The sequence below is a fragment of the Propithecus coquereli genome, unplaced genomic scaffold (assembly GCF_000956105.1).
Source record: "Propithecus coquereli isolate 6110/MARCELLA unplaced genomic scaffold, Pcoq_1.0 Scaffold482, whole genome shotgun sequence".
In the NCBI taxonomy this organism is placed as follows: Eukaryota; Metazoa; Chordata; class Mammalia; order Primates; family Indriidae; genus Propithecus; species Propithecus coquereli.
Genome location: NW_012150641.1, coordinates 217322 through 235895, shown reverse-complemented (window position 1 = coordinate 235895; position 18574 = coordinate 217322). Strand labels below are relative to the sequence as shown.

The 18574-nt window shown below is 37.4% G+C and overlaps 2 protein-coding genes across 2 annotated transcripts in view; one reads left to right on the top strand and one right to left on the bottom strand.

Moving 5' to 3' along the window:
* STX8 (syntaxin 8) overlaps nucleotides 1–17348 on the bottom strand; it is a 261397-nt gene extending 244049 nt beyond the window's left edge. Inside the window, exons 1-3 of the mRNA XM_012655606.1 lie at nucleotides 17188–17348; nucleotides 13634–13733; nucleotides 8595–8689 (exon numbers count right to left, since the gene is read on the bottom strand). Coding sequence (XP_012511060.1) covers nucleotides 8595–8689; nucleotides 13634–13733; nucleotides 17188–17204 — 212 coding nt within the window. The 5' untranslated portion in view covers nucleotides 17205–17348. The remainder of the gene's footprint in view (nucleotides 1–8594; nucleotides 8690–13633; nucleotides 13734–17187) is intronic.
* Nucleotides 17349–18081: 733 nt separating this feature from the next.
* CFAP52 (cilia and flagella associated protein 52) overlaps nucleotides 18082–18574 on the top strand; it is a 61258-nt gene continuing 60765 nt past the window's right edge. The window contains exon 1 of the mRNA XM_012655600.1: nucleotides 18082–18151. Coding sequence (XP_012511054.1) covers nucleotides 18082–18151 — 70 coding nt within the window. The remainder of the gene's footprint in view (nucleotides 18152–18574) is intronic.

The window sequence follows — 18574 nt, the reverse complement described above, 5'->3', positions numbered from 1 at the left end:
TATCTGACACAAGACATAAAAAGTGAGCACAAAAATAAGCCATCTCAACTCAATTTTATCTAGCTTTTACTTTTTCATTAAATGGCCTTAGTTTTATTAGAGCTAAAACCCTGGTGATTCAGTGTATCCCTGGCCACAATTACCTAGTCCTAGTAAAAATAGCAAGGCATTAGTGAGACTGCTATTTTGGATATATAGATACTTTTCTTTTTAAGAGGGATATAAAACATTGTACTTAGGCCCAAAAAGTTTCTGAGAAATTGGCAGAATCAAGTAGTAGCATCCCCATTACCTGGGTGAGAAAACCACAGCACAGGGAATCTATAATTTTTGTTGCTAATTTTGCACAGAAAAGGGCCAGCTAGCAAATTAGTAAACAAACCCAGGCAAAAGTTTGCCACAGTAACAGACAGTAGTTAGAAAAATCATAAATCCCCCAAACCAAGGTAGCTGAGCAGTGTCAGTGGCTTTAGATATTAAAAAAATAATAAAGGAATTCTCTCAACATTCCAGAATGCCACACTTTCCCGAGTCAAATTACTACCATTACTTTTCCATTTCCTACTTGACGACAGTCACTAAATACCCAATCTTGGAAACCATGAAGTAGCAACTGTAACAAAGAAACAGTAACCTTAAATACTTCCTTACTATTAATAAAAGGGCTAAATATTAGTCTCTCGATCAATGCAATATCAAAAATAAGTATCGATGTGTTTCAAATTAATGGCAAATTGTCAAGGCAGAAGGTTTTTCTATTTAAAGGAAGCTCCTCAAAAATTAAAACATAACAAGCAATCGTAAGAATTATGCAGGACAAAATGGGAATTTTAAATTGTGGAAACTGTCAATTACATCACAATGCAGGATGAGCATCCCTAATCTGAAAACCCAAAAATGCTCCAAAATCTGACAAGACAGCACAGGTGGAAAATTCCACATCTGACCTCACGTGATGGATTGCAGTCAAAACACAGGTAATATTGTATAAAATTACCTCCAGGCTATGTGTATAGGTGTATATGAAACATAAATGAATTGGTGCTCAGACTTGGGTCCCATCCCCAAGATATCTCATTATGTATATGGAAATATTTCAAAATCCAAAATTTGAAACACTTCTGGTTGCAAGAATTTCAGATAAGGAATACTCAACCTGTACTAGCTAGCCTTGTCTTCTGTGTTATGTTCAACCTACCCTGGCAACCTTTGGTTTTGTTGGGATTTAAGTACTCAACCTCCCAAGCAAACATATGCTGAACTATAATCCAACATTACAATTAAGCACAGATTCAAATGTCTCAGGAATTTAAAAATAAAATTGTAAAAGTATTAGAAGACACAGATGAACTTTTTAACAATCTTCAATTAGGAAAAAATCTTTCTAGGCAAGATTGAAAACCTAGAAGCTATGACTATATAAAATTTTAAATATCTGCAAAATAAGATTACAAGTGACAAATACTGGAATAAAAAAAGGCAAAGGACATAACAGAGCACAGAAAAAAGAAACACTAGTATCTGTACTCAAATGAAAAGATATTCTATTTCACATTAATAAAAGAAATGCAAGATATCACTTTCACCTGTCAGATTAGGAAACTGACAAGAGAGTTTTGCAAAGGGATAAGGAACCAGGCACTCTCATACATTCTTGATGAGAACGTAAACAGGTTCAACCAATTGCCAGACTGCCTTCTAAATATCTAATAAAATTTAAAAGGCACATTCTTTCAACAGGAATTTTTCCTGCAGATACCTTCATATGTTTATACCACAACTTAGGAGCAAGGATGTCCACTGCAGCATTATTTATTTATTTATTTTGAGACAGAGTCTCACTCTGTTGCCCGGGCTAGAGTGAGTGCCGTGGCATCAGCCTAGCTCACAGCAACCTCAAACTCCTGGTCTCAAGCGATTCTACTGCCTCAGCCTCCCGAGTAGCTGGGACTACAGGCATGTGCCACCATGTCCAGCTAATTTTTTCTATATATATATTTTTAGTTGTCCAGATCATTTCTTTCTATTTTTTAGTAGAGACGGGGTCTTGCTCTTGATCAGGCTGGTCTCGAACTCCTGACCTCAAGCGATCCTCCCGCCTCGGCCTCCCAGAGTGCTAGGATTACAGGCGTGAGCCACCGCACCTGGTCTGCAGCATTATTTATAACAGTCAAATATTGGAAACATCAATGAGGAATTAGTGAATCTATGCAATGGAATGTTTTATAGCCTAAAAGAAGGAACAGGAAAGCTGTTTATAATAATAAATAAATAACTGATAATAATAATTAATATTTCTGAGCACTTATTAAGAGCTTATATGACTTATTTGCTATGGAATAATCTCCAAAACATAGTTCTAAACCAAAAAAAAAAAAAAAGCAGCAGCAGCAAGGAGCTAAACAGTGAATAGTGTGTTCCCACTATGTCAAAAAAAAATCAGACAGACATATACATGTTTGTATATTCACAGAAAAGTTCTGGAAGGATATACAAACATTGCCTCTAAGGAAGGGGACCTGGAGGTTCAGGTGTGAGGAAGACTGACTTTTCACTGAACACTGTTTTGCATTGTTTGCCTCTATCATATCCTAATTAATAAAAACACAACCTCTGGTACCACATGTATAGGATGATCCCTTTATAGTCAAAACAATTTTACGTGTACATACATATATTTTATGCCTTTGGGCTGATAGGTGCCAACTGTCAACATTATGAACTATGAAGAATGAGATGGGATAGGCTGGGGAAGAGGAAGAGAGAGAGGAGCCATTGGTAAAAACTAACAATAAGACATGTACAGATAGAAAGTACTTTTTATAACAGAAACAATAAAGATAAGTTTAAAGTTCAGCAGATACTAGTTATGGATTTAAACTAATGCTAAGAATGAACTAGCAGGCCGGGCGTGGTGTCTCACACCTGTAATCCTAGCACTCTAGGAGGCTGAGGCAGGAGGATCGCTTGAGGTCAGGAGCATGAGACCGACCTGAGTAAGAGTGAGATCCCATCTCTACTAAAAATAGAAAAAATTAGCTAGACATGGCAGCGCACACCTGTAGTCCCAGCTACTCGGGAGGCTGAGGCAGGAGGATCATAGGAGTTTGAGGTTGCTGTGAGCTAGGCTGACGCCATGACACTCTAGCCCAGAAGACAGAGTGAGACTCTTGTCTCAAAAAAAAAAAAAAAAAAAAAAATGAACTAACAACATCAAGTCATAAGAGTACAACTTGATTATGTTTACAGGTTAGTAACTGAAGAACAGAATCCCAGACATTTGATGCTAGAAGAGGCCTTAGGGATCCCCTAGCCCAATTCTCTTGTTTTCCTGACCAGGAAATTAAGGCCTCGCGTGGCCAAGTCACTCAGCTGGTTAACAGTAAATTGGGGCTACAGCCCAGAGAGCTCAACTCTTTCTACACTAGGTCAGGGCTTTTCTACCACGTCGTGCTGGGCTTCCCCACCCTGAGGCACCCAGCACTGCTCGCTTAACTTCGCCACTTCTTAGAATCCTGTTAAAAATAGCACGGAGAATACGAATTCAGAATATACCCAGGGAATCCCTGTAAATGTGGGAAAACTGGAAAACTATCCAATTAGGAACACTCTGCCTCTTTGTTTTATATTTTATTTTAATCTGTGGAGAGAACAGAGCATAAGGAGACGGGCTGAGGGGAGGTGGAAGGAGAATAAATTGAGTAATGGACCATCTGCATAGTACCCTTGCTATATATGGGTTGATGTTAACAAGAGGTCAAAGAATCATCCGGGCAATGATCCATACTGTATGTATGTGGACACGTACGTGGTGGTTTGGTAGAGTAGGGGGGGTGGGGTAGAGTATGCCTGAGGCTAGGGACAGGTAGAAAATAGGGCCCACAGTCAGTGGCCAGTGCTAGTGACCTCTTCTTCTACCAACTTGTGAATATCGAGGAAGAAGGTCAAAGAACAGACAAATAGGGAAAAGGAAGAACTCACTACCGTAAGTACTTTGGCGTTGGCTAGGCTGATTTTACAGGTAATTATAGCCAATTCATGGAAATGCAAGGTAGCAAATGGAATCGGATCCTGACATCATATTCCCAATACCTACAACCAGTATGCTTAAGCCCAGCTTCTCTGCTGTAACCAATAAACACTCTAACCACAGAAGGAGTAGGGTGACCATGTTGCTGGATCCACAGGACTACCTCCCTCCTCCAGCTCCCAGATTTTCTCTTTATTTGGTAGAAGGCTTAAGAATTTAGGTAAGTCTTACTTTGTGAATGAATTGCTGTGGAGAAGGATTTTGCAGATAATTACTTCTCTATGCCATAACAGAAGAACTGCAAGAAGACAATTTAAGGTTTCAGAGGTCAGAAAACTTTTTTGGCTCACTTTTCTTTAAGTCAAACTCTAATAAATATCTATTATGTAGCAGGACAAGCTTTTACCTTTCTCAAAGCACTGATCATATTTTGCAAATACTATCTTAATACCATCATTATCTGTGCGCTTTGACATAACCACCTTACATTATTAAAAGCTTCGTGAAAGGACTATTTGTCAATTCTCAATGGTAGCTATAATTTTTACAATAAAAATTGTAAAAATTGTACAAGGAGGACGTACTGTATGTGAAGCACCTTCTATGCGTATAATCTAATCCTTAAAACAATCCTATAAACCATGTGGACTTTTATCATCACTATTTCACAAATGAGAAAAATGGGGCACAAAGAGCTTAAGTAATTTGCCCAAGCTTACACAGTCACTAAGTGTTGATAACTACCTTTTATTCAACACCCACCATTATGGGGGCGCTGTGAGGGGCATTAGAAATATTTTCTTCAACTTTCACAACTTTGCAAAGTATGATTTTTCTTACTTTATAGATAATGAAAATAAGGTCTGGAAAGGCTAAACTGCTATTTGGCCTTGAGCATGTGGCAGAGAGTGAAGAACTGGTCTTCACTCTCAGATCTGTCTGGTTCCAAAGCCAATGTTGTTCCCACTGTACTGGTGCCTAGATTTTAGGATTTCATGGACCAGTAATATTTCCAAAAAAATTGGGGGGGAAAGAGGGAGGTGCTTATATAGAATTACCAATCATAACATTTTTGCAGGCATGGATGTTCAAAGAAACAACAACAGGTAAAAGTACTAACTACTTTTAATATCATGGTGAAAAAACAAGATTTTAACACCAAAAACTAGAAAGAACCATGTAACAGACATAAATCAGAAAATTTCTACTGATGTAAGTACTATCTTCCTATTTTTGTCTTATGACCAGGCACCAGTGCAAACTCTGTCATGGACAGGCACCGTGTTTGAGAACCACTCACCTCCACTGGCTCCACCAGAGGAGTCCTCTAAAATCTATTTATGTTATATAGTTTTTAATCTATCTACCCACCAATCTACCTACCTATCTTTTTCCCCAAAAAAATTCAGAGTTGAGAAGTTTTTTATAGATTTAAGAAAATTATTTCCACAGGCATTCTCCCAATACACCAAAATACCTTTTGATATTAAACACCCTTGTAAAGACGTTTTTTAAAAATTATCTTAAAAGAAGTAAAGGTGATGCCTTTGAAAAGCCAACAAACACACAAGGTTCATATAAAGCCAATTCTAAAAATATCTTTAGTACTATCTGGAATTTCACATGCAACCTCCTATAGCACATACCTTTTCCCAGCTGGGAGGCAATTATAATTCCTATCTCAAAGAAGCACTGAGAGTAGAAGTTAATGTCTTTCAGTAATTTAAACTCTCTGGCTGCATGTCTTTGGTTTATTAATTGCAAACTAACAGATTCAAAACACAGAACTTTCATTCTAATTTCATGTTTATTCTTGCCAGGAGAAAAATATTTTTTCGGGAAAGAGCATAACATCTTATTCCTTAACTCCACAAATTTAATTGTTTAGAAAGCATTCTCATAGGACTTATCTTTCCAGCAATTCCTAGTGTTCTTTAGAAAACTTCACAAATGTAGAAAGGCATAAATTTATTAAGTAAAGTACCATAAACTCTCAACTACCTGGCATAGTAAGAAAATGCAGTATTCAAATATTCACATTTAAAGTCACCCTACATTAATTATGTTTCAAAAAAGGATTAAAAAAGTCACTCCATTGGTGATTTATGGACAAAAATTTCTCTAAAATTTACAGCATCATAAAGTATACCTAATAAACGACAATGAACACTGTTTCATCATTCTGATGGTTAAGAAGGTTCTTGAGGCTTTGCATTATAAACAGGATTTGTCTTGGCACTACAGCAACATGCCAATTAATAGAGAATTATAGTTGAAGACATGCCAGTTATTATTTCTACTAAAGTAGAATTCAGCTTTTAAACAACTGACTTTAGGGCCAGACAGCCCTGTGTTTGAATCTGGCCCTTCTACTTCCCAGCTGTGGGGTCCTGGGCAAGTTACTAAAGCTCTCAAAGATTCCTCTCCTCTGTGTAAAAATCTCCTCTGCTGGAATGCTGGATTCTCTTTCCAAAGTTTGACTTGGCCTCAATAACTTTTTTGTAAAGAAGAAAAGGAACCACCAAAACAAACTGATAATAGCAGGTTATTAGGACTGACAGTTGCTATCTGATGTATCTTAAATCTGGAAGACAACTGCCATGGAATTATTAAAAATGTTTGGGAGGAGGAAGGAACTCAAGGGCAGGGAAGATCGGGGGACAGAAGGAGAATTAAAAAGTGGCCTTGGTAATAGGGAAGCTGCCTCCTTTCCATTACCTCAAAAGAAAGGTGGCCTCCCTGAAACTAACAGAAGTTTATAAGTGCCCCCATGGGGCGGATTATCTGAATGCGATCCCTAGTATTCATTGCAGTTACAGTAGAAATAGATCAATTATTTCAAAAAAAAAAATAAACAGGATTTTAAAGAGTACTGTTATGGTCCAGTTGAGTTTTTCATTTCTCCTAGGAAATTTTAATTATCCACATAAGGTCCCTAAATATTTTTGTAATGTTTTAAATAATGTTGTTCAGTGTTTTTAATGCTTAGTGTTTCATTCAGTAATTTAGGATGTAATTCTGAGATCACCACAAAACCAAAAATCTATGAGATTTCAACAGATAGACTGTAATCATTTAGGAGAATAAAGTCAATTATTACTGTGGAATGCTTAGTACTCTATAATTAATAACTAGCAGAAATTATTAACAGAAAAAAGTAAAAGTTCTTAATTTGTATATTTTTTTTGCCCTATAGGTTTAGCATATAAATAAGACAAATGATAATCAGTTACCTGAATGGAAGTTAGCAAATACATAGTTATTAATATTATACCACAAAACAATATTTAGTTTCCTTTCTAATATATGTGCTTTAGCTAACAGTAACATGAATTTGCATACTTTGACTGCATGTGCAGACCTCGCAGTACTTAGTACAGAAAGCAGAAGAAATAGCCCTGTCCATCTAAAACTACTTCAGTTCTGTATATGAACACTTGTCAATTTTGGTAAAATAAAAATTCTTTATATGATAGACTAACTGTGTAGCAACAAGTAATACCAGATGGAGGGTAAAGCTACAAACTAAGTGTGCCAGAATATTCCAATTGTGTTAAAAATAAGGTCCCAATTATTTATTAAAATTAAACTTTTATCTGAAACCGTAGCGGATTAAAAACTGAATATTTAGAAAATCATGCACCTAATCTAAACCAGCTTTCCTGGTAACATAAAGGGGTTATACTTGGGAGGAAATATTTTTTAAATACCTTCAATTGTTTTATTTAAGAAGCTATATTCACACATTTTCCTGTATTTAAAATCAGGCAGTAATCATTTCCTGAGATGCCAAAAATCTGGTCTTTGGCATGAACTACTGACAATTTAGAGAAAGGATGAGAGAGGTCATCCTTTGAGGTCAGTTTCTAAACCAATATAAACTCAGACATAAAGGGTTCATTTAGGTTAACAGGTCACACATATTTTCCTAAATTGATCACAGTATGAATTTCTCAAAAAAAAAAAAAATATTTCAATACTTGACAATGTTGACAGGACTGACTTCAAGCAAGTCCTACCCCTTACCCCCCAAACTCCCAAACTAGAGACAGTATCTGTGCCACTGGAAGAATAATAAGGCAAGCAAGTCACATTTCAATAATCTACATAAACAGCAGGAAAGGTGTATGTTTTCTACTGGTATTGGCCTCTCCGAAAAGAAATGGATCATTAAAAACTCTGGAAACTCCAGCAATGGAATCAGAGCTCAGGATTATCATGGATTCATGGAAGTTTTCCTGTTGGAGCAGTGGCTAGCAGCCTAGACAGGGAGCTAAGCAGGGCTCTGTAAACACGGCACTGACAGAAAGCATTAGCTGCCTGCACTGTACAGGTTACACCCAAATAAGTTAACTCCTTCGGCAGGTCTTGCTTTGCCAGCATATTCACTATAAAACATGTAACAGACACTTAAAATAGAAATCAAGATTATAGGCAATATTTTGGAAACCAGGTCTTCCTCAAGCTGTGGAAAAATCTGGGTGGCCCAGATTCCTTCCTTTCTTAAAATAAGACTGTTTTTCCTCCCACTCTAGAAAAGAGGTGGAAATGTTTACATGGATACATCTGATGTGTTGACACAGCTCTTAGCAATAAGTCCTTCAAAAGGGCGATCTTTTCCTTCAGGTTCTGCAACAAAGCTCTGATTGTCACCGTAAGCTGAAAAGAAAAGAACACATCCTAAGTATTCCAGTCCAGAGGTGTACAATCTACTAAACTACATCATGTAAATGCTGCTTTACAGATTATGATTCAATCCAGGAAGGGCTGGAAGAGATGCTTGGCCTCCCAACAACAAACTCAGGACTGTAAGCAGTCTCAGCGGTGCCCAGCCCAGCCTCTGGCCTGTGCCCACTCCACAACTTGGCCACATAGTGAGCAAAGCCATACTTGGACACCGACATTGACTGGAAACTGTCAATTTGCCCTCATCAGCGGCTGAATTCTGTCCCCAGAGCTTCTACCCATTGATTCTAGTTATGCACCATGGAGCCATGCAGGAAATCGTGTTCCCCAAGTCTTCATTCGATAGCAAAACCCACATTTCCCTCAACCAGGATTCAAAAGACGTCCCACTACCGTCCCGACCAGTCTCTCTAAACACACTGGTAAAATTTATGAACCACTGAAACATTTCATAACAATATGTTCTTTTTGTACAAGAGGGATGTTAACCACACATGACTCTTTTTCCAGGAGTGTCTGAATGTTCTCCAATCATTCTAAAATCCTGGAAGAAATTTTTGTTTGTGACTCTGACATGCTACCTTAAAGGACAGAGGAAGGGGAGAGAGAGAAAGAGAGAGTGCCTCTCAGGAATTTGGAAAAGTGAAAAATAAACTGCCCATTTAAATTAAAACATATTCCACCATGGATAAAATCAGATAATGTTAAAAACACAGAATACCATAGGTTTCATTTGCTATCTTGTTAAAAGTAACAATTATGCAACTTGGGTGGAAGCAGGCGCTGCTTCCTTTAGATTAGCAGAAACACACTAAGGAAAAGTAGAGAAAGCCAGAGGCTGGCCAAGGGCTACACACATCAAGCAACCCTCCAAGGCATCAGTAACCAAGAAAAGTCTCACTTTAACTATTCTAATACCTCTGGGAACCAAAGAAGAACCACCCACAATGTTTACAGGAAAACGTCAAGACAAGCAGCTCTCTCCTCATTCAAACAGTAAAGAGTAAAACAAGCAAACAAAAAAGCACCCCATACACAGCAGACCTACAAATAGTCTACAAAATTAAAGATCAAAAGCATTCAAGAGATGAAAGAGTATATAGCCATTAAAAAGTATAACTCAAATCTCAGTTTGTTCACATAGAAAGATATCCAGTTTAACTTATTAAAAGAAAAAATCAAGTCATAAAATGTCACCCAAATAAAAACAACCCAGGAATAAACACACCAAAATGCCAACAGTAGTTATCTCTAAGTAAGATTTCTTAATATTTTATAAGAAAATGATTACTTTTATAATCAGAAAAAAAGTTCCATTATCATAATTAAACAGGTGCTTTCCAAAGCACAGAAAAAGATGGAAAGTCTAATTCATATTTCAAGCTAACAACCCTGGTGAAACACTCTGTCAGAAATAACCACATCCATCTCACTTAAGGATTATAAATGTAAAAACCTTTTTTAAAATATTAGCAAAGAAAATTCAGAATTACATTGAAAAGGACAATATACCATTACGAAGTAGAATTTATTCTAGTTATTTAAGACAGTTTGATGTTAGAAAATAATAATCTAATTAAATAATAATAATAATCTAATAATAAAGCTCATGGTGTTAATGATTAAAAATAGAATAAATATATGAGTAATACAGTATGGGGGAGATTAAAAAAAAAAAAAAAAAGAAAGAAAAACTAAGGATGAAACACTATTGCCTTAACTGCACTATTATTTATCTTTGAGCTAGATGTTCTAACCAATGTAATAAGACAAATTGAAGAAATATATAAAGACTGGAAAGGAGATGAAAATATCATTATTTGCAGATTGATAATGGTCTATATGGAAAACTTCAGAGAATCAACTGAAAGATTATTAGAAACAGCAAAAGAATTCAGTACAGGATCGATAATAAAATGAAAAAAATCAGGGACATTCCTAAATTTAGGTAATACCTAGGGAGAATTTTTTTAATTATTACTTTTAAACTTCATTAACGATACCAACAAAATCTAAAAAGTATGTAGCACAGTGCCAGACACATAGTAATTACACAGTAAATACTGCTGAAGGAATGAAGAAAAGGAAACACTCAACACAGTAAAAATGTAAATTTTCCCCAATTTGATCTATAAACATACTACGTACCTATTTGAAATCCCATTTGGAGTTTTCTATTGCAAAGGAGGTGGTAATTGAAACATAATACAAACTTTTTTTTAAATGAAGTTTTACAAAATTACTCTGAAAGAAGGATAAATGAAGGAAAATTAAGAAAAACCATGAATATGTATAATAAAGGCAGTCTTAATCAGATATGAAGTTGTCATTACAAAAAAACTATAGAAGTACAATGCAGGCAGTTACTAACAGCTTCAAGAGAGTAACAGAATAGACAGATGGCCCAGAAACAGCGCAGCTATATAAAAATTCAGTGAATGAAACAGAGAGTATTTCACATCTTGGGGAGGGGAATCAATGATGTATAGCAAATGGAGAAAAAAATAAAATTAGATACCTACAACACACCAAAATAAACTTTAAATATTTCAAAGATTTATAAACACACACAAAACAAAAAACAAAACAAAAAACCAACAGAAGAAAAGCTTAAAGAAAATTTAGATAATTAGGTAAAATATTTATGTAACCTCTGGGTGTAAAAGGCCTTTCTAAGCATGGATCCCCTCCCTCTGTAAGAAAAAACCACAGATAAAAATACTGATAATTTCAAATAAAATTTAAAAACAAGTACATATTTAAAAATGTCACTTACAAAATCAAAAGCCAAATTAACAGAAAAAATACTTGTACCAAGTACAAGTATTTAATTTGAAATTAAAAAATAGTAAGATTAGGTTAAGAACATTATATAGGCAATTCATAAAAGAAATGCAAATATGCAATAAATATATGAGATGTTCAAGATATTAGTAACAAAAAATGCATATTAACCTATTGTAACATAATATTTTTACCTAACAGAGAAAGATTTTTAAAAGATAATCATAATTGGTATAGAAATGTAATTCTGCGACATATATATGCTCAAAAGGTTTAAAATTTTATACAACTCAAATCCGGGAAGTCTACCTTGAGGAATTTATTCTAACATGGGCAATAATTTAGCCACACTGAAAAGTCATTTACGATTATAAACAATCTAACTGTCCATGAAGAAGACAGTTGTTAAATGGATCATAGCTCTGAATGTAAAAGATGAAACCATACACTTACTACAGCAGGAATAAATTCCTTTATAACCTGGAACTGGCAAAAAACTTAACTATGACTAAATATACAGAAGCAATTAAAGATGGATAATCAACTCCATTTTTTTAAAAAAAACCACAAAGTCAAACGTCAAATGATAAAGGAGAGGAAATAATTACCATTTATCATGAAGAACTAATCTCCCTAATATCTTCAGGAGCTCTTAAAGATTAAGACTAAAAAGGCCAACAGTCCAATAGAAAAATGGGCAAAAGACAAGAAGATGGTTCACAGAAAAAGTATATAAATAGCCCTTACCCATATGAAAACATACTCCACTTGACTCATTATATGATATATACAAATTTAACACTACACTGAAATACCATTTCTCACTTATCAGACTGGCAAAAAATTCAGAAGATTGACAACACCCTCTGTTGGTCAGGCTGTGAAGAAACAGAAGCTCTCACACATTGCCCATGAGGGTGCCAAAGGTGACAACCCCAGTGAAGGGGAAAATTTGGCAACGGGTAAAAAAATTAGGTATGTCTGGTTTTGAGAATTTACCTTTAAAAGATACCTCCACAAATAAATTTTTTTTAAAAAAGGACAAAGTTATTGACTGCAGCATTATTCGTAAAAGGAAAGGATTGGAAACCATCTAATAGCCCATCCTTAAGAGACAGGTTACATGAACCATGTTACATTCACACAATAGAGTACTATACAGACTTAAAGAAGAACAAAAAGGATCTCTATGAATTAATATAGAGAGATTTATATATTATTAAGTAAAAAAAGCAAGATACAAAAAACTATCTTTCATATAAAAGGAAGATAAGAACACACACATACATAAACACACAGACTTATTTCTGCAAAAAGTAACACAGGAAGAATAAGACAGAAATTAATGAAAATGGTCACCTAGAAGCAGTAGGTTAAGACTGCATAAGATACAGAAAAATAGAATCAATTCTAATAACTTTGGAAGAGAATATTCTAAATTTCTTAGTGGAATATTCTAAATTTTTAAAAAATACACAGATTTTGGACTTTATTTAGTATTTGTAGTGGTACTCCGTAGTAATTTTGAAACCATTTTCTGTAAACCATAAACATGTAAAAATATATTGATTTGGAAACCAGAGTTCTCAAGGTGGGAGAAAGAAAATACAAATTTGGAATGGGGAAGGTAAGGAAGAAACCTGTGGTGTTGGATTTGAATCAAAAGCATCAGTATGAACTAGAGATTTCATAAAAATATATTTCCTAGCCAAATCCCACTGTTGTTTTTGTACAGCCCACACCTAAAGATGGTTTTTACATTTTTAAGTATAAAATATAAAAAACACTATTATCCTTTTGGTGAGAGTGGATATTCAAAAGAATTGAAGACACTGTCTCTTGGTCTGCGAAGCCTAAAAGATTTACTATCTGGAGGAAGCTTACTAACCCTTGAACTAGACTATAAAACTGTCAGAAATGTTTAAGGTAAAACAGGAGAAATTAAATATATGTTATGCTTCATTTAGTATCAATGATTAAATAACTACTAACTGGTTGGTTGTAATATCAATTCAACATATGTAAGCAGATAGAACCCTACACACATGCACATAGAGTCTTAGATATATGAACGTTTTCAGACCTCCACGCTCAAACAAATCATTTTAAGTACTAAGTCTCTCCTAGTATTACCTTGGTTGTCTTTTCACCTTTTCTTTCATACTGGTTTCGTTGTTGAATTTTCTCAGCAATCTCCTGGGCAATTTGACAAGTAGAATCATATGTGGAGAACCTGCAACAAAGTAATAAAAAGAGAAAAATGTCTAAGGTTGTTTAAAAAAATGACTGCATTGTCTAAGTTTTTTCTTCTAGTCACAAATTCAAACAGGAAGGGAAGATAATAACAGCACCAGTAATAGCAATGTGGGTTGAACTGTACTTACTATGTGCTAGGCACTATTCTGAATGCTTCATTTGTAATAACTCAGTTAATCCACACGAGGATGCTTTGAGGTGGGTACCCTTACTGTCTCCACCTCACACATCAGAAAATGAGGCACGAAGAGGTAAAGTGATTTGCCCAAGTGGTACTGCCAGCTGCAAACCAAAGCTGTCTGGCTCCAGAGCTTGGGCTCTTAACCACTTTGCTCTTCTGCCAGTGATAAAGCATTTGGAAGACCCCCTGTGCTAAGCACTGTTCCAGTCACTGGAGAATACAGCAGGGAATAAAATGGACAAAGGGTCCTGCTTTCAAGGAGCTCACATTTTATTGAAGAAAGAAAGGCAAAAAACAAATAAATACATAGTATATCAGGTGTTGCTATGTGCTAAGAAGAGAAGCGAAGCAGGATAAAGGGACAGAGAGTGGTGCAGGGATGCCATTAAGGATCAGGGGACACTGAGGCAAGGTGAAGAAGCTAGCCATGCAAGTACCTGGGGGAGAGCTCTGGGGACAAAGGACACACAGCATCCCGACATCTAAGCTTGCCAGAATTCTCTCAAAACATTTATTGAGTTTCTACTTATCTCTCATGGCTTTGAAGGATTCACCATGAACTCACAATAGCCCCTTATGTTTTCCTTCTCTCACAGCATTTTTACCTTCTTTCTGTTTTGCAGAAAATACTTAAACATGCATACTCATTTCATTTCTCCTACTAGACAGTCTGCTCCTAAAAAGCAGGGACTCTGCTGTACCAGACCAACATTTTCCAGGACTGTCCATTACAAAATACTGAAAATCACTGTTGGTCCTAATGCCCCAATGTTTGCTTAAGTAAATAAACAATACATTTTTAAAAATCTTCTAACTCCCACGTATCACTTGTACACTGAGGGAACTTGATAAGTGTTTTTCTGAATGAAGTAAAATGCTCCAATCACTTCCTTAGGAATCTACTATAATAATTATAGCAACAGCTAGCAGCCCAGTACCTGACCTGTGCCAGGTTCCTTGCTAAGAGCTTCACATTGTAAACTTTATTAGGATCCTATGAAGAAGGATCCTGAACCACCAACCACTATACTCCAAAGTAGTACCATTCATGTATATATCATATACATATATTCATATATATCATATATCCATCATTCATATATATATTCATGTATATGTGTGTATGGAAAAAGCAGGTGATAAAAGACAACATAGAATCAAGAAAATAGGAGGCTATTAAGGAAAATTGGGTCCTAGATCCAGCTTCGCCACATTTTACCTTTTTTCCTCTGTGAAAAGAGGAGCTGAGGTCTGGCACTGCGGTCCCCAGCCCATATATATGACAATCAATAAATATAGTATGCTAGCCCTTCTGCCAAATGTGGGGTGTAACCATGAGGTGACATATTGGGCTGACCATGAGGTTAAAGCAGGCCTCTTATTCAGACAGTAGGGAGTGGACAGTAAAGTAATCACTTGTTACTTCTATTAAACAATGAGCTCATCGCTTGCTTTGATAGGCCATTAAAATAGTAACTACTATATTCCAGTCCTAAACATCAGAACACAACCCAGGAGGGAGGCATCAGTGACCTATGAGTTTCAGCGGTACAAAGGCAAAGCTGTACTCCAATCTGTTCTTACAGGTTTTTCAAAATCCCATCCCATACTCCTTTTTACCCTCCTAATCAGCAACCCACTTTGTAAGGTAGCTAATGGGAATACAGCAGAGTCCCCCCACTGTTTCACTTTCAACAGTCTAACGAGAAAGCCGTTTAGTCAAACTAATTGAGAGTAACAGAAAAAGGTACAAAGGCTTTGTAAACATTAACTGTGGAAGAGGCTTGGAGTCCAGTGATAGCTTCCACCAATCTAAATGGATAACCGGTCCTTATCTCTGAGCTTTATTTCCTACTTTTTGTGCATATTGAGGGAGTTAGGTTCCAAGAGGTGGAGGGCAATTTAGGAATAGGAGTATGTATCAAAGGCCTTAAAAATGTTCATACCCTTGAACCAAACAGTTTTACTTCTAGGAATGGATCCCTAGGAAATAAGAGATGGAACAAAGGGACTGCTTTTGCAATAGTAAAAACAAAAACAAAAACATCAAAACAAACAAAAATCTAATACAGAAGAGAAAAATAAAAATAAAATTATGGTCATTCATATGGTGCACTACTATACCACGTAAGAAAATTATGTTTTCAAAGAATGTTCAATGACATGGAGAAATGCTCCCTGTTTTGTGAATAAATATATATAAAATACAGATTAAAGCAATAAATCCATTGTAAAAAATCAGTAATGGCTATTTTCCAAATGATGAAGTTAAAGATGCTATTTATTTTCTTCTCAGCAAATATTCAATATTCCCTAAATTTTCTATCAGGAGATGTATACAACTCTTAAAATTAGGCAGAAAAAAAAGTCAGCATTAAATTAAGCAACTGGCTAAATAACCCGGATTTCAGGTAAATCTGACTTTGATCTTGAAACCCATTCTTCTAACATCTAGGCTGTCAGCAACTTAAATAATTATCAACTATATTAGAAATACCAACATAAGACACATACTCCAATAAGAGCTTTATAGAGCTATGTTTTAAGTTATTAAACAGAAAGGTCAAGTCTTACAGCATTATGTTTCTTGGGATAAGAACTCATCTTTCATCATTCAGTCCTCGGGACTTAATTGCTGATAATGACCCTTATCAGGTACTGTTTTACTAGAGAAGTTTCTGCTAAAGAAAGAGTCCTCATATTAACTCAAGAAAGGGTGAAATGCCTTATAAACAAGTGCATAATTTCCCTCTCATATTCCTACAAGTGTTTTGAAGGGCCCACAAGATCGAGGTCTAGCCCCAAATGGTTACTAACTGGTTGGTGACCATGGATTCTGAACCTCAGTTTTTCCATCTGCGAAATAAGGGGGTTGACCGGATGGACTGACATTCCACAAAAAGGTTATCTCTACTTCACTTTTACACGAGTCCAGGGAAGCCTGCACCAGCAGCTCCACAATCAGGATGGGCGGGAAATGCCCCCGGCGAGACGGAGCCCAGGAATATTCAGAGATTCGGCTCAAGTCCTCAGCTCCCCAGCAGTCCACCCAGTCTCCTTCCCGGGCCACCCCGGCAAGGACCAAGGGTGGCGGGATGTGGCTAAATTCCCCTCAGCAAGGAAGGGTCGCGCTGCCCCTCCCCTCATCTCGAAAGGCCCCCAGCGGCAATGCTAAGGGATCGCCCGCTCCCCGGAAGCCCAGGCTCCCCGAAGGTCCCTCCGTACTCTGCCGCCCTCACCCGCGGCTCACCAGGGGTCCGGTGCCATCGTGCAGACGCCGCCCGATACTCGGACACTTCCTGCTCGCAGCAGCTGACTACGGCGGCCCGCGCGGCTCACTCCCCGCAGTTAGGCCCGTGCGCGACCCGGGCCTAGAGTTTGCAAAGTGAATAATTGGGGCCTAAGAACCATGACAGATGAAGGAAAGTGCTCCTTTGGGGGACGGTAGATGGGAGCAATCTGCTCCAACTAGGAGACGCGAACTGATGGGTGCAATTAAAATAAAATCGTTGTAGAATAGAATCTAAGTATTTTCCCAGTAAGCTGAGAGCGCTGCAAGACCTCCCTCTAGCAGTTACCTAAAATTTTATCCTGCTTCAAAAACAAAACAAAACGAAACGAACAAACTCGATCGCGGTCATAGTTGCACACTTACTAAGTTTATAAACTTACTAAAACTCGCTTTAAGTGAATTTTATGATATGTAAATTATACCTCAATAAACCTTTTTAAAAATCTTTAAGATTTTGTTATACTGCTTCAAACAGGGGCCCAAATAAGTATCAATTGTACATTATTTTATAGCAGCCTTCCTACCAACCCTTCCTTCGTGCTTGATTACGTATATTTAAAATGCCATTCATTAGGTGCTTGATTAGATAGTTACCAAAAAGTCACAGACTCATTGGAAGAGGGGATGGAAGAATTATTAATAGTTCTGTGCATTTCGTGCCATCCCCTAGATTTCCAGAGAAACAGCAAAATGCAGTCCTCCTCTCCTTTGCAAGAGTGCAAACAAACTCAAGCTCCGTTCGCGGGGTTTCTGTGCAGGAGTGGATCTGGCACGCATGCGCAGGGCGTTACCATAGCGACCAGCAGACGCGGTCTCCCGCTCTGAGAGGCGAGGGAGCCGAGTCTCGCAAGGATGGATAACCAAATTTCGCCCGAGGCCCAGGTGGCCGAACTGGAACTTGACGCCGTGATCGGCTTCAATGGTGAGACCTCAAGCATTTCTGGGCTGGCTGGTTTAGGAACCCCCAGGTCGTGCAGTGCAAACAGGGACAGTGAGACACCGGCTGGCACCTGAAAGGCAGTGTGGGACAATGGTAACAGCTCTGGCCGGGGGCCAAGCACAGAGCGACCAGCACAGCCTCTCCCTCCCCAAGGCCTTGGAGAGTCACTTCCTCCCTCAGGCAGTGGGATGGATTTTACCAGCTCAGACAAGCGTCAGCACCTAAAAGAGACCAAATGCCTCCTCCCCGGACCGGACGGCTGAGTAAAAATGTTTGTAGCCCTTCTCCCGCTAGGTCATCCCTCCCTGGCTGTGAGCCCCGTGCATCCCGCAAAGCCCTTGGCCCCTCCGTAACCGCCAGATGCTGTCTGCATTGGCACCTGGGACCAATTATTAATAATAAATC